Source organism: Onychomys torridus, chromosome 3 (genome assembly GCF_903995425.1).
Source record: "Onychomys torridus chromosome 3, mOncTor1.1, whole genome shotgun sequence".
Classification (NCBI taxonomy): domain Eukaryota; kingdom Metazoa; phylum Chordata; class Mammalia; order Rodentia; family Cricetidae; genus Onychomys; species Onychomys torridus.
The window spans coordinates 62,648,117-62,674,339 of NC_050445.1; the positions used below are offsets into that span (position 1 = coordinate 62,648,117).

Below are 26,223 nucleotides of genomic sequence, written 5' to 3' on the forward strand. Positions count from 1 at the left end.
GAGTAAAGATCTTAGGAAGAGACTGACTGAGTTTACTAACTTCACAGAGAAGTTCCATTTTCATTCAGCTGGCTGCTTCGGGGGTTGCCTCATACTGGTTCCTTTCCATTTAGTCTCACGGGCTTGAACTATGCCTGCCTCAGTTTGAAGGGTGGAGCAGAGATGTATGCAGGCAAAACAGCATGTTTGATCAGGGCTCCTTTTACGAATATGTTAATAAAATCTATTCTGGAGCATTCACCAAGAGTTTTACATGCTGTGTCTCACTTATTAACACTAGTATTATTTTCAAGACATCTATTATTCAAAGGTTAGACCTCATTTTTCTCCTGTTCAGAGCTTTTCATTTTCCATGAGTTCTGTTACTGTTTCTCAAGTCTGCTTCTTTGTCAAGGATGTAATTTTGTATAGTGTCAAGTTTGCTATTAACTATCATCAAAGCATATTTTCCGTAGGTTGCTCTGTTCTTCTTTCAATTTTGTCCTTTCTGTCTACAACCCAAAGTAAAGATATTTCTATGTATCTCCCCCAGTCTCGTCTTAAATGAAATCTCAAATGGAAGACCATTGTCCTTATGGTCCCCTTACTTTAGAACTTTCTCTCTCTCTGTGGTGGGAATCTGAGAACTGACTGCTTCTGTGTCGGCAGGAATCATCACTTCCTCAATCTCTGTAGGCTGTTTTTGAAACCACAATGAGGGTTTGGGTTTGTTTGTTTGTTTGTTGTCCTTTCTTATTGGTAATCTCACCAACTCCAGTGCCTCCTCTATTCTCATGGAAGACAGAGGTCTCTGGCTCTTTCTTTCTTTTCTCTCTATCTTGATACCATTCTGCAAGCCCTTGTGGGTAGTCCTTTCAACATTATCATAGTCACAATTGTAGATTCTTCTGGGGATAATTGCATTGACATTAACAAAGACCCAAGTGAACCTGTCTGTGGTAGATCCTCTGAGAGATGCTTACGCATGCTCACACTGTTAGATTCTCTTTGAGTCACTGGTTCCAGACTCAAAAACTTGCTGAGAAAGAGCCACAAACAAAAGACACCCCTGATGGCAAGGACAAGGAGGTCTGATGGGATGAACCATAAGCAGCTCAAGATGATAATCAAATAAGGACAAAGCCTATGACTTGTTCAGGCCTGCCCCCACAATGGAAAACTGTAACCCTGATTAGCCCCTGACTAGCCCTGGTCAATTAGAACGTACCAATATGATTGCCACTTGCTTAAGCCAGTCATATCCAAAATGACCAAACTGCCTTAGGACCTCCTCATTGCTGTGCTTAAAAAGAGCCCACATGTCCCTCTCTGGGTCTTCACCATTTGGCCTTTGTGTAGAATGGTTGGCCCCAGCATGCTGGATAATGAACATTCCTGTTGATTGCATACATGGATGGTGGTCTTTTGTGGGACTTCTCTAGGACACTAACACAAAGCATGAGAACAAAGACATTACTGGAGGTCTAGTATGGTATTCAGGAGCAAACATTGATGCTTGGGGTTGGTACCATGGAGGTGGTAATCTGAAGTGGTCCCAGATGGAGAGATTTTGGAGGAAATGACAGGGGCCATTGTGGGATGTAAGACACACAGTGAACATAAGGAGACAAAGATGCCTGCTGAGTTTTCCCTGGAGCAACTGTAAGAAGAGGGAGGTCTGTCATTTACTGAAATGGGCAGGAACAGCTTCCTTCTCAGTATGTGAAGTTTGGCATTATTATTAAATATTAATTTGACAGAGTGAGGTAGAGGGTTCTGGATGCCTGGGAAGAGGGGCAGAAATCTCAAGTAGGATTGGTATGGAAGCCATGGGACTGGGTGGACACAGCCATATTTGGATTCAGACACACTGGCATGTCACTGCAGGGAAGAGAAAGAGATGCAGTCCACAGTGCTGAACACAGGTCAGCAAAAGAGTCACAAACCAGATCAAACCAGTTCAAACCAGCTCAGCTCTGGGCTTGTAGTGGACTCTGTCACAGTTGCCTGTTCTCAGAGAAGCCTTCCCACTGCAGAATGACCGCTGTTTGCTTTTTTCAGCCATGCTGAAAACAGGAAGCAGAGATAACAAACTAGCTCCCTGCGCCTCCTGAAGCAAATCTTTTTCATATCAAGGCTTATCAGCCGGCTCCTCACAATATTGCTCTCGTCCCCTGGGAGGCAGATGTTTTTCAAACAGCCCATGTTTATTTATCATTTTGTTTATTTTAAAGTTACTGAACCTGAAAGAAGAGATATCTTTCTAGATGAACGCCTAGAAAACAAGATGCAGGTATCGCCTGAGCTCAGTCGTCCCACGTTTACTTCATTTTCTTTTATCTTTTTAATTCCAAAAACCACTTATTAAAATTTAACAAAGTAACCATGGATAAGAATAAATAGCTCAGACTCAGGGAAAAGGGACCATTATTATACAATCTTAGAGTAATCTTGTTGGGCACATGAAGTGAGACCATATCTATACTTGAAATTGTTGAAATGATGTTTTTCTGCAGAAAATGATGCTATTATTGTCATTCAACTAAAAAAGAAGCTAATCCAAAGGAAGTGTTGTTGTTGTTGTTGTTTTTAATAGCTATGAATTTGAAAAAAAAAAAAAGAGTACAGACTTCTTTCTTTACAATTCTGCTCGGTTTGCCTCAGAGTAAGAGGAGGCCTGGCCCAGTTCCAGAGTAGAGTGGCCATGTCTGCACCGATATAGGATGCGGTCCTGGTGTGGCATGAAGCCAAGAAGAAGGGGCACTGAGGTGGCCAAAAGCATCACATGGGAAGGAGTCAGTTGAGTAGCCATGGGTTCCCTACTCAGAGGCAGCAATAAAAATCAAATCTTGGATGGACAGTTCTACCTCTGGTGGAGCCAGTGTCCTTGACAATGAGCAAGGGGTCTGTTCATCCAGAAGCAGTGTCAGGAGTCTTTCTACACTCACAGAAAACCTGCTGAAATGGAGCCCAGGTCTCTAATCCTGAGGGAGTATGAAAAACAGCTATGAATCTACAAGACCAAAAGAATACAGACTTCTTCCTTTACCCAGGGACACAGTTCTGCTTACTTTGTGATCAGTTTTGTTCTCTCTCTCCCTCTTCCTCCCGGCAGCCCCCACCCCCTGCGTGTGTGTGTGTGTGTGTGTGTGTGTGTGTGTGTGTGTGTGTGTGTGTGTTACTGGAGCTGAACCTAGGGCATTATGCTAGCAAGCACTCTACAACAGTCTTTTTTACTTTTTATTTTGAGACAAGGTTTCATTGTGTTTCCCAAACTGAACTTACACTCACTCACATTGCAGACCCAAGTGATCTTGAATTTGCAGTCTTCCTGCCCCAGCCTGATAAGTACCTGAGATTGCAGACATGTGACACCAGGCTCAGCTAGGAAAAGGATCTTGGAGAAATACCTTCTGCTAACACAATTTGAGAGTTTGCATCTGTTAGGCCCAGGGCTCTATGATGGGGAAAACTGAGACTGATAACCAAAAAATGACTGGAGGTGATGCTTAGGCAAAATAGAAGGATAGAGGGGAGCTATTAGTTTCCTGTCAAAATTTTCTGTAGTAGACTGTCACAAATGAAGTGGCGTGTAATCGCACAAATGCATCATCTTATAATTCTATAGGCCTGAGACTAAACACATATTTCAGCAGAAGCGGTAGTTAATTTTATTTTATTTGGCCACAATGCCTAAATATTTTATCAGATACTATTCTGGATATTTCTGTGGAGGTGTTTGTTTAGCTGTTGACTTGTTTAGTTATGGTACAAAATAATGGGTTTCATTATGACACACACAAATATATATGTTTATGATGGTGGGGGATATGAACAAGGGATAATGATGTATAAGTATGTAGGTATATGCATATATGTAAGTCATGTATATAAGTCTACTTACATATATACTTATACACAAGTAGTACATATATGCAAGTATACTTACATATATATGATATACCTACATACTTACACATCATTATCCCTTGTTCATATCCCCCACGATCATGTCCTTTCCCTCTCCCTCAGCTGATCCACCTCTTCTCCCCTAACAGTTCCTACACATAGATGAAACTCACACATATATTTCCCACATGTGAAAAAGCATCACCCTCTCCTCTTTCTCCCTTCCCCCATTACTCCCTTGTTTCCCTGGGTGAAAGTGATTTGCGGGTAAGATTGTCCTTTGAATCAGTGCACTCTGAGGAAAGACAGATTGTCTTTCCACTCTGCTGCCTGCTGCTCTTCCCCAAGCCTACCTCAGGTGGGAAGCAGGGGTGGGGGTCTGATTTACACAAAGCCTCATGCCTTTGCTGACTAGATATGAATTTTTCTTCTTGCTATAAGCCTGGTATCAGTACTTTAAGCCAGCATTTCCCAAATTCTGCTCTGTGACATATTAGTGTTGTGTGGCGTATTAAGAAGAACTCTGATTAAATAAACGTGTGCGACTTTTCCTGTGCAGCTTTCTACAAGTATACTCAGTGTTAGCATGCACAAGATCCAGGAGGTCTTATGCAGAGGGAAGCTGAATTCTTCAAGAACTTCCCCAGGCTTATTTAATCAGTGCACCTTCTTCTACAGCACACCTAGTAACAGGACTAAAATTGATACTTAAAATACTGGACTTTGGAGAATGCATTCCTGGACAGAAGCAAAGATGCTACAGAGATACAGCACAGAGGTGAAAATCCAGGTGCGATGCATGATCTCGTACAGGTATGGGGGCCTCAGAGTCTTCTTTAGTTTAACCATTACCTCCAATACTCTAGAGTCACTTGGCCGACTAACAGTGTCTCCATTTAATAGGTGAGGGCTAAGATTCAAGGCCCTGTTTTATGCATCTAGTGAGTAAGAGTCAAGATTTTAACTCAAGAAACCTTACTGCAGAACTTATATTCCTAGGAATTACTTTTGAGTTCAGGTTTTCACAACAAAGATATCCATGCGAGCCCCCACCCCTGTGAGCCGTCCCCCCAAACCTGATCCAAGCAGAAATGTTAGCAAAGGAAGGAAATCCTAAAGAACTGTGCTTTTCCCTGGTCAAAAGCACCAGAGAATTCAAGTTCGCTGATTGACGTTCAGGTTATAGTGGAGACAAACTGTCTCTGAATAGGGCAATGGCAAAGTCCAGGTTGTCCCAAGACTGATTTACCTTACCTGCCTCTCTCACTAGCAAAGGTAAGACGGCACCACCTACTGGGCAGCACAGGTACTCTGCCTTGAGGTCCATCTAGTTACTACAATTGGGTTTTACTAGTTACGCTAGGTTTAAGTCTGTAAGCTGAGACAACACAGCTAACTTCATGAGATGATTGTGAAGGTTAAGGAGAGCGTGGATAAAATTCCAGGTGTGCAACAAGACACCATATAAGATAACTTTTTCAAGGCAAAGCTGAGCTCTGGAGCCCAGGCTGGCTTAGAACTCATCATCCTCGTGTTTCAGTCCCCTCAAGTGCTGACATTGCAGGTATTTGCCAACAAAGCTGAACTTCTTACAATTATTATGAAGTCCAGTGGCCTTTGCAAGGCACTCCCTGACTCACCTAGGTTAATTCAACCTTGCCTCTGGAGAACAAATTTGCCTTCCACTTCCCCCATGCCACTTCTTGGCAGAGTCTGGCCCTTTAATTGGAGATAAGTTTGGAGGGCTACCAAACTCCTCAAGCCACGGTGAACAAAGACCAGGGATGCTGTAATCAGGGTGTTTCTCTGTGGTGTTGGCTAGCATCTCCTCTCATTGCTGGGGAAATGTTTTGTCTCTGAAAAGGTGAGTGTCTGCTCTCCTTCAGTTCCCACAGGCTTTCCAGTGAGTAGAAATGTATTAGGAGCTGGCACGTGACTGACGCTTCCGCTATTTTCCCTGCTTGTGAGTTTTCCCACTTAGATTAATAGAAAGCTGAGAAGAAAGCCTGGGGATCTTGTTGATTCAACCATTACCTCCAAATCTGAGCCCTTGAGCCCCTGGTAGAATTGTTTAGATTATCTTCTGTAAGCCATTACTTGCAAAGATTACAAAGAAAACACTGCCTTGCTGTTTTCAAATCTGAAATCTTTCTGTTAAATGGTGTTTAAAATGTTCACAGGATAATGAGATCAAGGATCCTTTAAGCAAGAAAAAATTATAGTAGTGTTGATGGGAAAAAAATAAAGCAGTTCAGGGCCCAAGAAAATGTCATCTTAATTTCCGGTTTTAGAAGCGTCTGGCTATAAGACAAAGATAGCAAACCCAGGCAGAAAACTTAGAAAGGGAACTGCATGTGACTTTTGAGGGGACTTCAAATCAAGAGAGTCAGGTGGAAAGGGAAAATGGCCTCTTGGGGGGAGGGACTCTCTGTGGGAGGATGCTCACTGGACCTTGAAAATGCTGGAGACTGCTGTGGACAGCTCCTCCCAATTTGTGTTTTGAATATACACTGGAATAGTTTTATAGGTAAAGACAGAAGAATTAGTGATTGGATTCTTAAAGAATTAAACTTCAGAAAAATCATCTGAGTAACAGGTGAGTTCAGCGGCCGGAGCTCTGCATTGCAACAGGCTGTTTCTGCAGCTTAGTGTATTGCAGCATCTTCTTGCTGGCGGCCAGAGCTTTGCCTTGCACCAGCTGGTTTCTGTTATTTAATAGCTTGCAATTCATTCTTCCTGGAGGCAGAAATGTGGACATTGGTCAAAGTGGTGCTTTTAATTACAGAGTTTAATTTTAAGGAAAATGAATGAGTGGATTTTTAATATAACTTCTTCAATCATTTATCTCCACTTACTTGAATTGTTACAGAAAATCAGAAAACCTAAATGAAGGCACCATACTATTCAAAAGGACAAGATTGTTCTCCCTTAGGTGAGCCTGCTTATAAAACTGTCTATTTGGTGTGCTAGGAAATAATAAAGTGGGGACAAATGATTGCTTTGGGGGAGCTATAGAAGCATCAAGTGTTTTTCATGTCCTTTAATTAAGCACACATGCTATACCCAGCTTCCTCCTCAAAAAAGCCTTCCAGAACACCTCAACACCCCATGATGGTTGACTCTTTTCAAGCTAGTGGGACTCTGATATAACAGTCAGACTTCACAAGACATGTCAAGAGAGCACAAAGTTTTTGTCAAATTCTTTAATCAGTCCACTGTCTCCAAAGGGGAGCAGCATACAGTTTGCAGCAAGACACAGTAGGACCAGCATGGACTCAATGCAAACAGCACTGGGCCTGCTCAGGTAAGACAGACTGGGTAAACCTTCTTTAACTTCTCCAAGTTTCTGATTACTCAACTATAAGGTGAGGAAAATAACGTGCACTTAACACGCTTGTCAAAGGATTTAATGAGACATTTTATTCTAAAGTGCCTGACATAACCATGCTGCACATGGTTTAATATATATTATTTCCCTTTCCATTTTCCCCTTTGTGTGCATATATACTGGCAGCATCAATTTCTTTTATGTGTGGAGCCGATGCTGTTAACTTTATTAAGCAAGCTTTTTCCATTAAGCATGTATCCTTATTCATTAGCTTGGAGGACTAGCACACAAAGATATTAAATTATTTACTCAAGTTTAATGAATGAAATTGAAAACCTTTTTCTCCTGCCTAACATGAATGTGCCCTTTTCAGTATGCAGAGCCTTGTTGCATTTGTTCAGAAGCTATTGCAAAGTGCTTAGTTTGGAACACTGGATTAATGAGGCCGGAGACATGGCGTTGGTCACCATGGCGACCAAACTAGCTTTGCTCTGTTCTGAGCTCAAACAATGGATATAGGATGCTTAGCTCTAGCCTTCAGTATATAGTTGGGTGTTCTTTTTCATCTATCTGACTCCCCATTGCTGCTTCCAATTACTCCCTAATTCCCTTGAAAATAAATAAATAAAAAGAACATCCCTAGTTCTTTAGGGCTGTGCTTCTTCAGCTCTTCCATGTAACCTTCCGCCTGAATAATACATTTATCTCCCCATCAGCTTCTGTAGATTCAGACACCTGCATCACATTTTCCTTCAGTTTGTAAATGTCTACCATTCTTTTGGGTGTCTAACATATGCAGCTGACCAGAAGCCCTGGTCTCTCAGACTTTGGGTCTCATTCCCTTTGGTGACTTTCTCTCCCCTCTGACTGCAACTCACAGTCAAGCCTGGACTGCCCTTACTGAAGCCAGATGCTACCCCAACCACCAGTTCCCACGTCCAATTCTCTGGGCTCACCTCATCTCTTTACAGCTTGCATGCTTACTATTTGCTACAACCGCTCCGGGAATGTGTTCATTCTTCTCTGCCACTTCTTGTCCACTAGGAGTTCCTTACTTTCAGCCCATCCCCTCCAGATAGTTCCGTGTCCCCGCATTTCAGCCCCTCTACTGCCAAAACTTTCAATTCCCCCACGTCACAAAGCATCCTCTAATGCTAGGAATGGCACTAAGCGGAAGGGAGGCGAGGTGTAGTCTCAGTGCCTACTCCCAAGCAGCTGAATGCCATGTGGCAAGAACCACATTGTTGCTGTGGTTCCCTCAGAACAAGACTGGTACCGTCACAAAGGGCAGCAGGAAAGTTTAGCTGGCCACTCTAGGTGGCCCAGCATTTGTCTCCAAACATATTGGTTACGTTCTAAAATCAGCATCCCAAATGTCTTCTCCCAGTATTTAATCCTTGTCCTTCCCCAGTATCCTTATGACTTGATTTGCTAAGAAAATGCCATGCAAATGGAGACTTCTTCAAACCCTGACAGCTCATCTATCAACTCCCCATCTTTCCCCTTTCCACTGTAGGTCCTGATACAAGTGGGGTTTTCCTCTCCAAAGACAATCTTGTACCCTCTCTGGACCTCCCTCCCCAAACTTCTCAGAAACCTCACATCGTAAATTATCCCTCCATCCTTCCTGTCTTCAAACTTTGAACGCTGAGTAGAATTTGCATCATGTTTTTACATTCAGGTGTTACATAAAAAGAAAAGGAACACCTCTCTCTTGCCTCCTCCTCTTAATACTTTTTAAAAAGTTGTGTTCACTCTCGTGGACAATCCCGCTTTAGTTATCAGCGTCCTCAGTTTGGCTTCTATCTCTCAGTTTTTGCAATATTGAACACCATCTGTGATACCAATCCACAGAAATCTTTGAATCCCCAGCGCACTAGATCTCAAAGTGCATAGCATAGCATAGCATAGCATAGCATAGCATAGCACAGCACAGCACAGCATAGCACAGCACAGCATAGCATAGCACAGCACAGCACAGCACAGCACAGCATAGCATAGCATAGCACAGCATAGCATAGCATAGCATAGCACAGCACAGCACAGCACAGCACAGCACAGCACAGCATAGCACAGCACAGCACAGCACAGCACAGCACAGCATAGCATAGCATAGCACAGCACAGCACAGCATAGCATAACATAGCATAGCATAGCATAGCATAGCATAGTATGTCATTTCAGACTTTTCTCCCCTGGCAGGCTAATCCACATAGGAAAGAGTCCAATAACTGAATGGTGTGACGTGTCCAACTTATCCAGGACTGGTCATGGGGTGCCTTGAACTACACTCTTCCCCAAGCACTAGTCCTTGTTCTGGGTTGAAGATTTAACACAGATCCAATACAAAAGAGCTCTGTTCTCATGAAACTTACAAGTAGACATTAATCAAAGAATTAAGCAAATGTAAGCACCATAAAAGAAAACTACAATATCCTATGAGAATAGAACAATGACCTTTGGGAATACAGAATATAACATGTGGTTTAACGGCGCTCTTGGAAAACTCGGAATGGAAGGCTCTTTTCACGCCTCACACAGGAGCAGATTTTAGCTCTGCGAAAAGGAGGGGGTAATGTCCTAGAGTGTAGGTGTGTTTACTACATTTGCACTACCTGAGACCCACCACCTAGTATACTGGCAATTTGACGCTAAATTTCTAGGAAGAAGCCAGATGGATGTTTTTCTTTAGGGAATATATCCAGGAAAAAAAATTCTCAAATGATTAATGTAGCCAAATTCCCCAGAGTGAGTGAAGCTAATAATTAACAAACTTCATTTGGATTCCAGTCACTCCATCTTAGATGCAAGGAGACAGCCAGAGGTTCTCAGACAACCCAGACAGTCTAGAGCAAGCCTTTCAGAAAGCAAGCATAGTGGTGCAGATGTACAGGTCAGGGAAGCAGCCCAGGAGCAAGGCGGGAGACTAGTAGTCAAATGATAGCAATTTGCAGAGGAGGATATATAAAAGCAGGAAAGAAGTCATGCAGAAAAAAAAAAAAAAAAAAACATTCAGGAACATTTCCTAGAATTGACAGAGAAGTATTGTGGGGGTTGGAAGGACCCAGGAAAGTAGATGAAAAGAGACGCATCCACGCAGACCCTTGTGGAATTCCAAACCCCACACTCTGCAGGGAAGAATATCGAAGCTCACAAGCGAAGGCTGAAAAATAAACTGGCTTCAGATTTTTCAGCTACCTCTTGAAATATGGAGGAATGCTATTATTCTTCTAGAAGGAAATCATTATGAACCTGGGCTTCTCTGTCCATCAAGGATAAGCAATTGCTCTGAGTGCTAGTTAGCATCTCCAGCGTGATTTCTAAGAACTCTCATTAAGGATATGGTCAGCTCAAAACACGACAAACAAAGATTTTTAAAAAGTGTGATTTGGGGAGAGGAACTCTGACCTGAAGAGAACAGGGAGGTCAAGATGAAGGAAAGGTCTCCAAGACAACAGCAGCTCCCAGACCAGACAGGAACAACACTAGAGGATCTGGAAAGGGAATTCCCTCCCCCCAGGATTCAATTGTTGATTTAATAGTTGATTAATACTCACCGAGGTTAAACATCTTTGTAAAAATTAAACTTAGAGCAAAAACAGGCTTAAAATATCAGTGAGTACATAGAAATCTAAGCAAAAAAAGACTAAATAAGGAATTTTTTTTACAGACATTTTTATCCCAGTTAGTAGCAAGCTTTGTGGTTATTGCAACTACCTTGGTAACCTGGGAACAGGAAAGGGCCAATGCAGACAGGTGTCTCCAAAAGAGAAAAAAAGATACAGCCTCATCATGCCACTATAGTTCTGATTGCCACCAAACTTACATGGCTACATCTTTTTTGTTTTCATACATAAATAAACGGTAGATATTTGGCAATATATAAACACCAGACCAATCAAACTAGAGAAGTAAAAGCAGCTACCTCTAGGGAAAAATCAGGACTGCATTTTTCATAATGGACCTTGAGTTTAATATCTTAATTCTTTTCAGAGAGCTTGGATTCTCCCATCTCCTTTATTACATACATCTTCTGGATTTCTTTAATTTCGTGTTATATTATAAATTATCTTCTCCTACAACTGCATTTCCTTATTTCTAGTATATAGAAATCTGATTGGTTCATTAGTAGAATGATTGGAAATGTAAGATGACTGCTAAACTCAATTATTAATTCTAATCATTTGATGGTAGATTTTCTCAAGTTTTTTTTTAATGTAGACAAACATAATTGCGTGAAATACGGCAGTTTTTCTCCTTTTTGTTCCTTATACATTATTTATTCCCTTTCTCTTTATGCTGAGACCCCCACTGCTCCCAGAACAGAGCTGAAGATGTGGAAGCGATGTGCAAAGAGTAGCCTTCATTCCAAAAAGATACTTTGAAAGCTGCACCACTGAGGGACCATGGACTTTCCACCCTCTGCTGAAGGCTGTGTTCTACACAGTGTGGGCTGATTGCCTACAAGGGATACAGTGGGGCTGGAGAAACTGCTGTCTGCTGGGTATGAGACAGGGCCTACCAACTTATTTCAGTTCTCTCGAGCAGTCCAGGAGACAAGGTGGAAGAAGGCAGCCTTTCAAGGGCAAGCAACTTAGAGATACTCTGCGTCTGACAGAGGAAGATCTCTGAGCAGGAAGCAGTCACAAATGTCCTTGCCTATCATTTACTGTCTCCGTTTCTTTCTTTGTACAATGAAAGATTGTTTTCCCTTTTGTGATTCTTTAAATTTTTATTTTTAATGGTGATTTATAATTTCCTTTAAAATAATTTTAACATATAATGGCAACTTAAAGAGAAAAATGAAATTCCAATTGCCTAGGTATACTTACAATATAGCAGAAGTGGCAAGCATCTTTGGGGTGGCCTGCAAGTGAATACAATGGCCAGATTTGTGTTGCCACAGTGCACAGCACAGGCAAAGGGAGGGTGTGCGCAGCCCAGCACAGCACAGCAGTGAGGTGGGGAGAGACGTCTGTCCAGCCGGTGTGTGCCCGTTTCCTCATTAAAATGAAGCCTTTCTAGGCTGTGTACCACTGATGGGGAACTCTCCTAAGTAGGTGACTTGTGTTTGTGTGGCACCCGGGAGCAGAGGGTGGTCTTTTTAGAGGCAGGGTCTTCTTTACATTGCCATACACTATATCCTGTTAGAAGCCATTTGAATTTTTATAGCTTTCCTCAGGTAACAAATTTTCCTCCTACTGTTGGGATTAGCTTCATGTGGTGGAAAGCAAGCAGTGTTCATTTTCCTCTTAGGAAAGGGGATGGATAGAAATAATGTACTGCTTAGGAGCCAGCCAAACCTGACCGGACTCTCTTTATTCATAGGGAAATGCAGGAAGCAAAGAACAGACCTTTTCGCTGAGGTAAATAAGCCCTCTCAACTGATGAACGCCATTATACTAACACCAAAGGGAACAAAGGCCAGAAGATGGCGGCATTAAGTAGAAAGGCAAACAGAAAAATAGCAGGCAAAATCCAGCATGGGACAAAGCCGGCTCCGCAACAGTGAAAAAACAGGACAAAATCCTTTAAGAGAAAATTGCATGCAATTTTTTGGACTCAATTAGCCTTTTCCACAAAGAGCACTTTCCCACAAAGAGCCCATTAAATAGCAAATGAAATTACATCGGTTTTCAGTTGCCATGGTACTAGTCCTTCCTCTAATGGACTGCTCTGGTCCTGAGTTTCCTTATAGCCTGGCTTATTTTCCTAGCTGATATGGATGTGCCGTCTCCATTCCCTCTGTCCACTCAGGAAGAGATGTATGTGACTTCTTCCCCCAAATGCCTGCAGCAAAATCACAGGGAAACAGGATTCAACCATCCACCAAATTCCCTAGAGACCAGGGGTGTGAAACTGACCAGAGGCATCCTTTCATTAGCTGTCAATGTGACAGTTCACACTAATTCTCTGGTGGAGGGCACAGCCGTGTACTCAGGGCTCCTGGAGCTGCATACTCCCACCAGGGATTGTTTTACAAGCGCTGCCCTATGGGCTGAGGACATAAAGATGCCCAGGGAGACATAAGAGTTCATTCCTTGGGGTCTTCTAAAGTCTGCAGACTGGAGGACTGGCCCACAGCACTTACCTACTTTTCCTTCATCCAAAGAAATGGAAAACAAAACAAGCAAACAAGCGAAAACCAAAACTTCCCCAATTATTTCATTTGCAATTTTGTTTTTCTATGGATTCCTAGTTGCCAAGTGTCATACTTCAAAATAGGTAGAGAGAGCTAGAGCTCAGATGGAAAAAATGGTTGAATGAGGGCCAGAACTGCATACACCCACACATGGTAGAAGCAGGGGAAATGGAAGCTCAGGGTCATCTGGGTTCCATACTAAGTCAGAGGACAGCCTGAGCTACACAAGACCCTATCTTTAAAAAATAACTCACAAAACCAAGGGTCTTTAACATATAGATGTGCCTTAAAAAATGACTTAGGGGCCAGAGAGATGGTTCAATAGGTACATGATGAACCCACAGGATGCTCTCTGCCCTCTACACAAAAACAATATGGCACATGTGTGTATGTGCACAAGCACACACATAGTAAACAAAGATTACAAAAAGTTAGATACTATTAAATATTAACTTTGGTAATGTTTGATGAATAACTTAGATATTATTTCCTGATACACATAGTCACATGCAATTTTTAGAAAAATATATCAATATAGTTCATACTCCCCTATAAAAGGCTATTTAAAAATCTTTAAACATTAACCAAAGCCAGTGGCCCACACCTGTAGTCCCAGCACTCAACAAGTTGAGACAAGAGAGTCCTACAGATTGGAGGCACCTTAGAATGAGTGCCAGGCCAGCCAGAGCTATGGTGTGAGAGCCTTTATGAATAAATAAGTAAATAGAACAGTAAAACCTGCCCATGTAAAGAAACACTTTGGACACAGTTGAATGTGTGCTTGGGATGCAGACAGTATAACAAAATATTCTATTAAGTAGACAAGTATTTTTAAAATTTAGTAATATACATGATTCTATGGTGGTGAAAATAAATCAGATATATCTTGGAAGTTCCAGCATACCGGTTGCAAATTGTATGTGTTTTAAGTTATTTCCTTACTCCATCGAAACTGCTAACACAAAAGTATTAAGTGGATGTGTGCTGAAGGCCTGCAGGATGTGACCAAGCCCAGTGCTAAGCTCAGGTTCATATTGCCTTTTCTGTTCTCTCTGAATAGACTTGTTTGGAGGGGATTACTAAAGCATGAATTTGAGTCTGTGAACAAACGGGAGCTCTAGGTCACAAGCCTGCCTATCCAAAATGAATACCTCATCCCAGAAGCAGGGTTAAAGCTGATGTAGGTTGTCAAGACTCCCCCCAGTGTGTGAGATGATCCTCAACCCTAGCTGAGGCTCTCTCCCAGGCTGAGAGCTTCAGAAGGGAGCATCATCCGGTAGAGATGCAGCAGCTGCTAGGCAGCCCAGGCTCCAGTAGATGGCCCCACAACCACGTTTATATGGAAGCACTAATTAGACTCGGTGAATTACTTTAAAAAGAAGGAAAAAAAGGACATGAAGAGGGAAAGGAAACTTATAAAGGGTAATTGGGGGTATTTAGAAGGAGAAAATCGATGGTGGGCATCATTATATTTTATCCTATGCGTGTATGAAATTCTAAAAGTTTAAAGATAGGAAATGAGTGTGTGAGTACAGACAGATCACAGCTTGCCTGTTCCTACCGCTCTTGCTAACAGAATAACAGATCTATAATTTCTTATGATACAAAATCTAAAGTTTAAACTAATATAGAAAATGGGACAAATTTTAAAAATCTAAAATGAGTGAGGAAGTAAATATAAAATGTGGAGGTGCCAGAGCATAGGATCTGAGGGAGCTGGGAAGCTAATCCATCCACCAACCCAGACCACCAACCTCTCACACCCCCCCACGCCCTCCAGCTCTCATCTCTCTCTCTCTCTCTCTCTCCCTCTCTCTCTCTCTCTCTATCTATCTATCTATCTATCTCTTTCTCTGCCACTGTCTCTCTCTGTCTTTCTCTCTCTTTGTCTCTCTCTCTTGCTCTGTCTCTCTCTGTTTTTTGTCTGTCTTTTCTGTCTTTCTGTCTCTGTCTTTCTGTTTCTGTCTTCCTCTGTCTCTCTGTCTCTCTCTGTCTCTCTCTGTCTCTCTCTCTCTCTCTCTCTCTCTCTCTCTCTCTCTCTCTCTCTCTCTCTCCAGTCTTAACCTTTCACTTGCCTGCCCTCTCTCATTCTTTCTCTTCCTCCCTCTTCTCTTCCCTTTCCCCTCCCTCCTCAGGAAGCAGCAGGCAGACTGATGGCCCCCCTTCGTTCCCATTGTTTAAGAAGCACCTTCTAGGACCTCAGTCATCTTACTACTCTTCTTGAGTAAATTATTCTTGCATTCCTCCCCATGCTCATGGAAATGTCTACCTTTCCTGCTCTCCCTCATCTTTGCTGATGACTTTGCACAGCATTGTTGAGGGGGAACTCATCATATTTGAATGGCCTCATCTTACCGTCAGCAAATCCACCCTGGTGTTGGAAAGCATCCTTTATGGCATATTTGTTAAAAATGGAGATGTGTCTCGTCATTTCCAGATTTCATCCTATCTCAGCTTTAGAAAACTGGATCCTTGAAAGCTTGCTAGAGTAACCCCAAAGTACCCATCCTCAGCAGTTTTCCTTCGGTATCGCTGCAGTCCTTTATCCAAGCTGCAGACGGTACCCTCCGGTGGCCTCCCCCAGCCCAGGCATCACAAGCAGACTATGCTTGCACTGGGGTCTCCAGGCAAACTTCCCTCAACAGTCAAGAGCATACTCACTCCCAAATACTCATTTACACCCTACCCAGTCTAATCTATCTTCCACACCATTTCATCAGACTCACTTCTGTTTTGTTTAGTTTTGTTCTTTTATTTTATCAGTGTTAATCTGCTTTAAGGAATATCTCATTTAACCTTGGTAGCTTTCCCTGTAGGTGGCTAGTCCCTGCTTCTCAACAAACTCACTTCTTTCTTAGTCCTGATTTCCTGTAAGCATACTCAGCTCTCCAACTTCTCTGTCAGTCCATCCCACTCTCCTTCAATGGCTCCTCCTTACACTTTGGCTATTTGAATGTTAACATTTATCATCATGGACTAGACACCTTCTTTTTTTTTATTTATGCTATTGCTTCTTGTATTTTTCAGATAATTTCCCATTGATTTTATAGCCTGAACTGGCCTGAAAAACGTATCATCCTCATGTCTCGGTCTCCCAAGTACTAGAACTCTTAAATTCCAGGACTGAATTAGTTAGATAGTTTGGGAGCCCTTGTCATGAAGAGAACGACAGACAGAGAGACAGCGACAGAGACAGAGAGACAGAGACAGAGAGCAGGAAATTAAAAAAGGGAAACACATGATGGGATTATGTGCAAGCTGCAGATCTGATAAAGGACTTGTATCCAGCATAACCAAGCCGCAAGCAGCTCATTCATTAAAAAAGGAGCAAAAGACGTAAACAGATATTTCTCCAAGTGAATATTCATCTGTCAAGTAAACACATAACAACACTCACATCATCCTTAAGGAAATTCAATCTAAAACCACAACGAGACAGTGTTACATATTTATCAGAGAGCTAAACTCTTTGCTAATATATTACTTTGTCAATTTTGGCAAGAATAGCAAGCAATTGGAGTTTGCACACATTGCTGGTGGAAATAAAAAATGGTCCAGCCACTTTGGGAAACAGGGTATCACTTCTTATAAATCGACCATCCATCCTTTCTTCTCACTCCTAGATATTAATTACAAGGAAATCAAGTATGTTCAGCTATAGGGATCTACATGCAAGTACTTACATCCATGGTTCTCCAAAGTTGATAGGCCCTTGACTGGGGAATGTGCAAACTGCATTGCATGTCTACATGGGATTCTATTGGGCGAGCAACAACTGCTTGACCTAGAGAGGTCTTTAACATTCTATAATAGTTCACTTCTAATACAGATGGTGTTTTCCCCTGGATAGCACTTCCCTATTTTATAATTAAAATGTGTTTTGTTACTATTATATCCTCTGCTACCGAAATATGTATGCATATACATATATTCATGTATACATCTATACATTCATATAAGTTGAGAGCAGAAAGTTTTTTCTTTGTCATCATAATACTTGATGCATAGGGGCTAAATACCACACATCAACATAACTGAAAATCAACACACTTCTTACACTTAAAAATTAAGATAATCACTGAATGATCTCAGTGGGCAATACACACATACTATAAAACCAACAAAAATGTAAATAGTCATGTATATGGTGATTTCAGACCTGAATCAGGCTGAACCTGCCATCACATTGCCTGAGGCAAAAAGAGATGACCAAGGCCCCAAACCATGTGCACATGAACACACATAATAAACCATGTGTGTGTGAATACATGTCAGCCACCCAGTAAGTCTCACCTCGAGACACCAGTTGCTTGGCGCAGAGGATGGAGTTTGGTGTCGTGCAGAAGTGCAAAGCAGTGTGTCCACTCAGGGAGTAGCAGTTGAGCTTTGCTCCACGGTCACAGAGTACCTTCACACACTCGAGGTTGGCCATCTCACAAGCCACGTGCAGAGGGGTCTTCCCGTTGGGCCGGCAGTTGATGGTGGCATTGTGGTCCAGCAGTACCATCAGGCACTCCACGTGACCAAGCAAGACTGAGAGGTGTAGGCCAGTTGCCCAGGAAGACTTCAGCTTATAACTGGGCAGCCAATAGCCTGAGAAGGAAAGGAAAGTAAGTTTACCTTTGGCCCAGTGTCTCTCCCTGTCCTGTGGGGATTTTAACAAGGTGTTTTATTTGGGTCACATCTATAAAATGGAAAGGAAGATAGACCAGGAGTTTGCCCTCGGCAACTGACTAGATGCTCAGTGCCTTATTCTGAGGACTGCTGTGGATCAGGCTTTCTCCAGCTCCTGCCCTCTCTGCTGCTCCCTGTCCCTTTACTTAGGCTTCCTAGATCTCAAAAGCATGTTAACTCACAACTGCATTGTGTGTGACTGCATTTTATTTCACAGGCTATGCTACATGGATGCATTCTAAGAACTTTTTTAAATTGCAAGTCATTTTAAGTTTGTTTGAATCATTCCAAAGCTTATAAATTTTATTCATGTCTACTCCTCATCCCTGTATGTATAGTTGTCAGTCAGTGTGTGGTTTGATTATATTATTTTTTTATTTCTCACACCTGCCTGTTGGTTTATCTGGTATCTCTTTCTAAAGAAAAACATGGGGCAAATCACACATTTTTATTCAAGATTCCTTTAAAGATCTACAAAATAAAGGCAAAGGGGGAATGATAAGTAAGAGAGCTTCACAGAATAAAAATTTGGTGCTTACACTAGAACAGCATGGTAAGACTGTCTTTGAACTTCCTAGCAGCCAAAAACAAACAAGGAACTTGAATGTGTCACACACATAACTGTGCCCAAATTAGGCACAAATTAGTCAAGAGAACTATCCCTAGATCTAAGAGCTTAGACTATTCTCACTACTTAAAATTTTTCTTCCTCCTTTCTTCTGATTCAGCTTTCTGAAAGAGGGTCTCACTGTATAGCCCAGGTGAGTCTTGAACTCACAGCAACACTCCTACCTCGGCTTCCCTAGCAGTGGGACCACAGGCCTGCTCCATCACACTCAGATCATCCCAACTTCTTGTACTCAATATTCCTCAGCAAACAACTTGCAATGGCAGTCTCTCTAACTGCTCAGAAAGGAGCCGGTTCTGATCCTGAAAACCAGAGTGTCCTTTCCCTCTTTCTAGTGGCAAAGATGAGAGGCCACCATGCTGCAACTGATTGGAAACTCATGCCTGCTCCCGCATAGGATAGGGAAAAAATGATCCTGGGAGAAACAGCAGAGAGATGACTAAAAAACACAATTTTGATGTAAAATCAAAGAAACACAGGATGGGAAGACCATCCAGCTCAATCTTCTCATTTTCCAGACCAGAAGACGGCCACTTTCTCAGCCTGCTAGCGCCACAAATCGCCTGCTTCAGTTTAATCTCATGGACTGGGTATATCTGCCACATGGGGTTTCCATCTGTATTTGTCTTTGTGGAAATGGTTTAACTCTATAGGTTTAACTCTAAGCCTGTGATACAGATCAAAAAAGTGGGGGGAGATTCTCCTGAATGCATCTGTAAACACATTGCTGGCATGGAAATGCATTTGTTTGTTTATGGTGTTCCTTATTCCTAAATTCCTGGCAGCCCCAATAGAATTTTCCTTGCCCATTTATTATATGGACCAGTCAGTCATCCTTGGCTTTTGAACAGTCAGTCCCATTTATGTCTCTTATAATCATAATTGTTCACTGTGAAATTAGGCTCACAGACCACCAGATCCTGGAATTTCACCAAGCCTAAAGTGGAACTCTTTCTAAAAATCCACTTCTTCTACATGGCATCTGTGTATTTGGGGGGCAGGAAAGCACCTTATGTGCTGCCCTAAGAGGGCTGGCCATGGGGACAGATGACTGCAGGCTCAGGCTCTGCTGACGTCTGCCTTTAATCTGCACTTTAGAACTTTGGTGGTAGAGTTGGAGATGGGGTTGGGAGAGTCTGAATAACTCAGCCCGCAGCAAAACAGGAGAACAAGCTGCACTGAGCCAAGCAAAGACAGGCCTTAGCAAGGAGTCCACCCTTAAAACCAAGCTGGAGCACAGGTTCTCTAGCAAGAATGGAAATAAGTTCACTTATCCTCATGGAGCACCAGATCTGAGGTCATGTGAGCTTCCAAAACCAAAAATGGGGTGTGCTAATGTTTATGTTGTTATGTCAAAAGACCAGCATTTGCTCATGTGTGCGCGCCTGTGTGTGCGCATACCTATGAGTACCAATAGTCACAGCATGCCAGAAGCAAGTGGATTTCCTGTGTACACCAGCCTCTTCTCTTACAGCACACTCTTTCCAAGGCCTCCAAACCTAGAATGTGATTTTCTCTTCATGTTTACCTTTGGAAGGCACTGCTCTGTGCACTTCCGCAGAGGTCAGCAGCCACTGAACTGCATGCTCAGACTGCACAAGGGGAAGGCTGGAGAGGAAGAGGAGGACGAAGTCCATTGAGGGAGGGTGTGAAGAAGGTGCTGCTTCCTTCTGCGGAAAGCCTCTTATATTCCCATGTATGCAAGCTGCAGACATAGGCACCTGTTCAGGAAAGCTTGGCTTCAGCAAAGGGTTCAACTAAAAAGAGGCTGAGGCAGGAGCAAGGCTATTCCCTCCCTACACATAAACCCCACTGTGGACCCTGAGTGCAAGCCATGCACACAGGGATCTGTAGCACCCACTGCCATAGCTGCTTCCTCACACTGTGACATGTAATCTGCTTATGCCGTTCATCTTCAGTGCATCACATGTTATATGCTCTCAGGGGGCTCAAAGTCTTGGCAGAGCCTCTGTGAAGCATACTTAGTGGGGGAAAAACAAAATAGTGGAACACACCCATATAACCACTAGTGACAGAGGCCACACTCTCTAAGATTGCTGCTAGACACCCACATTGGCTCCATAACTCAGGTGTAGCACATTGCTGTGATAAATAAGGCAAGTATCCCTGTGATATGCTGACTTGTGCCAAAAGCAGAATAGGTAAGGAAAATGTGATTTTTTTTTTGTAGACACCATGGAGCTTTCCTTCAGCCATAAAAGGGAATAAAGTTATATTGTTTGCAGAAAATAGATCTGCCTGGAAATTTTTGTAGTAAGGCGGTCTCAGAAAGGTAATACTTTTCTCTCTCCTTTGTGCTCCCTAGATATCATATAGTATATATAGTCATGATACATATAAATATATATACTATATTTAGTACAGACTAAATGAAATTGTTCAGGGGAACTAAAGAGATTAATCAGAAGGGGAAAAAGGAGGAGGGAAAGCAGAGAGAATGGGGCGGGACAGAGACTATATCATATATACCTGTAAGGAAGAAACAACTTTAAAAGTAACAAAAAACTTTTTTTAACTCTCAAAGCTCCAATCTCCACCACTCCCCAAATAAGTCAAAGCTGCCTCCAGTCTGCAGTTATGCCTGACACAGCTAAAACTTGTAAAGAAGTCTTAGAAGTTTCACCCTTACAAAAACTTTGCAGAATCAACCCTCTTGTGCACACTTCTGCAAGTTTCATTTAAACCTGAAACTGAAGTCATAGGTCTGCAAGACTAGGCAGAAAGCCTCCTCACTCAAGAAACTTGGTGAGGATGGAAGGCTTACAGCCCACTTTTCAAAAAGAGCATTGGTTTGGCTCCAGCGCTTGGAGGGGACACACATCTCTGGTTAAACTAAAGCTAAGCCAAGGCTCCGCAACAGTTATCAGCGCTAATGGTATCCAAGGAAAACCAGCCCCACGCTGAAGAAGCCTCTGGCTGCCGCCAAAGCTTGCACACACTGCTTTAGCTGGATTAGCAGACATTTACTCTGGCCATGTCCAGGTATTTACACAGCCATGAAAGATTATAGGCACAAGCGCAGTTCTAGGCTACTAGTTTAATAACTAATATTCTCAGGATAATTCTCAGAGGCTTCCTAGAGAATGGGAGAGGAAAGCAAGCTTGAAATATAAAGTTTTAAAAAAAGAAACTTTTCGAGCACCTACAAAGAAGGAAGTCCCCTGGGCCGGTAAGAGGAAAAGAGGAAAGTATCTTCCTAAAAACAAGAGAAAAATAGGTGAGAAAGAGATCATTTATTAAGAACAAAAAGCTCCCATGATAACTTTGGACATCAGCTGCTACTTAAGAAGGTAGATAGAGCACCTGCCAGAAACTTTTCAAGTGGAAACAAATTCGCTGGTTATTTTAATTAAAAATACAACTACCATGCAAGGGACCAGAAGAGGCTGTGGGCCATAAACAAAGTACTTAAAGTGCGCTACACAGATTAATAAAGGGTGTTTATTAACCTTGCTGGCTAGGGAGTTTCATACCAGAGACAGAGGTTTGATATTCTGCTTGTCTCATTAGGGAGCCCAAACATGCAACTGCAGAAGAATCGAAGTGTGTAGCTGGGAAAAGCTTTAAAAACAGCCTTGAAGACATCCGCCCATGGTTCCAGTACATAGGCTAACAGTGGGAACCAGAGTGATGGAGAGAGAGCCTTAGAGATTTCTCCTTCATCTCTCTTTACCCTAAATAGTTTCTACTTATCGCAGAACAAACTATGTCATGACACCCCTTAACTAGTCAACTGTTAGTCGCATCCAGTAGCTAAAAATTCACTTGGATGCTCACGATTTCTTTGTGTCGTTGTATTTTAAAGAGATTATCTGGGGCCATCGAGATGGCTGAGTTGGTGCTTGCTGCCAAATTTCAGAATCTGAGTTTGAACCTCGTGACTCACATGGTGGAAAGAGAGAACCCCAAAATGTCTTTTGATTACCACAATATGTTGTGGTATGCTTGCATGCAGTAAATAAATGCTTAAAAGTAAAATGATTGTCCAGTAGATGATATTTTGCTCATTTTTCTATGCTTTTAAAACCACCCATCTCTGCCTGTCGTTCCCTGGGAATTATCTCTCATGCCAGCCAACACATTTTGATTGTTAGTTTTACAAAGTGAAAGAAGGGGGCTTTTTAAAAGAACAAACTGGGAATTTATCGGAAGATTTCATGATAAAGCTAAGAATGGCAGGGTGTGGGGAGAGCATGATAGCTAACTTTAAGAACAAATGTTAAGTGTGATAAACTCCCGGCACAGACTGAGGATTCCTGTGGAGGTTGCTTCAAGTGTGGCCTTCACTGGTGAAAGTTTGTCAAGGAGAAAGACCCAGAACAGCAGGCAAAAAAGAGCCCTCGGGCCCAATACCTCTGCTCTCCACTCCTCATAAAATGCAGTTTTTTATGGGGGTTCATCTTTTAATGACTGGTGCACTTAATGCATTTTAGATTAGAGTCGGGGGATATTTACATTCTAAATCAGTTTCTTTGCCAGTGGAGTTCTGAGTCCAGCACTCACACACTGATCTTGACGTTTGTTGAGACATGATATAATTAGTAATAAATTCAACCACTTTTTGAACTTCTGTGGAAAACGATGTAGTGTGTTTTAAAGGAAACCAAGATCACCTGAAGGTTGATTGCAGACCAGCTAACCTCCTGTGGATAACAGACTGTTGAATACAGAATCACATTTTCAGCTGGTGTAGGAAAGTTTTGAGGTGGCCCTATCTGTTGCCCATTTTACAATTTACTTCATTTATTTATGTGAATAATACCTAAGCAGGAGATACCCACTCTTGGAGAGTAAACAACTATGTTCCCTTTCTGAGAGTGGGTAGGAGTGATGGAGCTTCTCCCCTTCTTATAAAAGTGAATCAAACTGCACAGGGGTGTCTTGTGGACTTTTCCTGTTCACTTTTAGGAGTACAGCCTTTCCGTGTACTTAAAAAAAAAAAAAAAAATCAAAGAGTAATATGTAGCCTTTCAACATCCCCAAAGTCTGCTTTTACTTAATGAAAAAAAAAAAAAAAAGTATCAGAAACAGTAACCCAGCCACACATCCTTCAAAGCCACACAGAGGTGGCTCCCAGTCCTTTAGACAAACCCCAGAAGGAACTGACTGACTAATTAACTACCCAGTTGCAACCGCTCAGTCCCACACTGCTCTGAGAATTCCTTTGTGAGGTAAGACATTGATATCACCACTTAGATCTATTTTCCTTGGCCAGGAGCTGGGCTTCTACTTACGGCTTCCACGCCCACCTTCAGAGTGAAAGGGCTGGCTGTAAGCCTGGAGGCTCATAAAACAAGTTTCGAGTAACTTTTGAGAAAGTGAGAATTTTACCCTAGGCTGTGACTGGAGGCAGAGTCTGACATACTCATGGTAAACAGAGTAAAGTTGTTTCTGTACACACTGTGTGCACACGCGCACTGCTTTCTTGGACATCCCTGAAGATACAAACCCCAAGTCCAGTTTTTCCCAACAGACACCAACCTAAGACTGGAACTCTTTCCTTTCTTTGGGAGGAGGGTTTAAATTTCTGCCCACCCCCCCACTGAAAGCCACATTCCAAAGCCTGGATGCTAGAAAAAACAGTCATCAGGGTACATAAAAAGTTAGCTCCATGAGGACCACAGGAATTGGCTCCTTCTGACGACTGAAACAGAGTGTCTTCTCATTTGGGGGCTTGACACCAGGAGAAATGTTCACCAAAAGCACACAACTTCAAGTTCTCTTTCTCAGAATGACTGCACCCTCCTGCTGTCTGAAGGGTCTGCCTGTTCTGGAAATGAGAAAAGTTGGTCTTTGCAACTCAGTGTCAAGTAGTTTACCCTCTGGCTTGAATCTGAGTCCTCTTGCATGTGGCACACATAGAAGGTTTTTTTGTGTTTGTTTTGTTTTTTAATCGTCATAAAATACACTTAGCATCTAGATAGTATCATTAAATAAAGTCACAAGGTGCAAGCCATCTGATTATACAGCATATAATTTTTTCCTTCAACAAAATCCCTTCAACTTTATATATATATGCCTTCATTTCTCAAACAAAACAGCAATGACAATTTATTATAAAGCACAAATAAAAGTTGCAGCCACTATCCTCAACGATTTTATGCCTCCTCCAGAATTGCAGAGAATTAGCTAGAAATAGATGCTATTAGCATTTGTATCAGGAAATTGCTGACACTAAAGATTTTGAATGGATAGAAAATAGGTTTATACATGAGCATAAACAACTATCCTTTCCCACCTGGTTTCTTTAGACAGATATGAGGGTGAACAGAGTATTTCTTTACAGTACACTCACCAGACAGCCTTTTACTACTTAAAGTTTCCCATTAACTAGCTGACTTGAGAAATCAGAATGAGTGTGCTAATCTATTTCTGATTTATTAAGTAGGAGTTCTGGGGGAAGGGGACTTAATAATTTTTTTTGTTCTAACTTCTGTTTTCCTATTTTTTTTTTTTACAAAGCAGAGATTCTGAATTAAACCTTTCAAAATATTTTTTATCTATTATCATAGCCCAGCAGAAAGGAAAAATAAAAGTTAACTTTGAGGTATTTTGACTTCAGCTTTTCTTCCTGCACTGAAACCCATTAAAATGATGCAGATCATGAAGGTGCCTATGGCACAGCTTTCTCCATTCATTAGCTCTCTAAGTGGAGGAGAAAGCCCCCTTTTTCATCCACACAGACATAGAGATGATATATCTGTAAGTAGCTGCAAGCACAGACTCAGCAGCCTGACCCCCAACAGCCACCCTGCCACAAGCACATCTCAGTCTGACCAGAGTCAGGAACGTTTTCTTTATCCTATGCTACCACAGTCACAAGAGAAGTCCTAAACACACTGTGCATGACAAATGCAAATGCCCAGGGTCCCAAATTGCAGGCACAAGACCGGGAAAGAGCAGTAAACAGAGATGTACGTCCAGAAAGGTGTGCATAATATATAAACCAGCCCAAATGCATCCTCATTTTAAAAGGAAGGAAAGATAAAAATTAGAAATAATTTCTAAACAGACACTAACAATAAGAAAACTGCTTTGAAGACAAAAACTGACCTACTGACCCAAAAATTCATTTTATAACTATTTCACAATTACACCTCTACAATTTTTACCTTGTTTGTAAGATGCCAAAACCATGTTCTCATCTTCAACTTCAAACACTGTGTCCACATCTATTTGCCTCTGGGTTAAAATATCCTTCAGTTTTTCGAAGTCATTTGACTTTAGAGCATCCAGGAAATTTTTCTTAACTAACTTGGCAGTTCCAGCTTTGCTGATAGGGGCAATGATGCCGTCCATCCTCTGCGCCATGTGGAAGCCGAGCAGTGATTTATCAGGAGAGCAGCACCCAGCACACAGGCAAGGCTGGAGAGTCCACAAACTGCCGGCTAATTTTATCCCAAAGTTATGCTGATCCGTTCTATTTATATAGGGATCATTTCAAACTTCAAAATATCCTCCCAGGCTCTCACTGAGTTGTCAGGTCGTTTAAACTGCAGATACGTAAGCAGTTCCCTTCCGCAGTGCGTGGTGTCGATATGA

General features: G+C 42.1%; 1 protein-coding gene across 1 annotated transcript in view; it reads right to left on the reverse strand.

Moving 5' to 3' along the window:
• Asb4 (ankyrin repeat and SOCS box containing 4) overlaps positions 1-26,017 on the reverse strand; it is a 41,181-nt gene extending 15,164 nt beyond the window's left edge. Inside the window, exons 1-2 of the mRNA XM_036182179.1 lie at positions 25,794-26,017; positions 17,652-17,951 (exon numbers count right to left, since the gene is read on the reverse strand). Of these exons, the coding sequence (XP_036038072.1) occupies positions 17,652-17,951; positions 25,794-25,992 (499 nt within the window). The 5' untranslated portion in view covers positions 25,993-26,017. The remainder of the gene's footprint in view (positions 1-17,651; positions 17,952-25,793) is intronic.
• Positions 26,018-26,223: the final 206 nt, after the last annotated feature.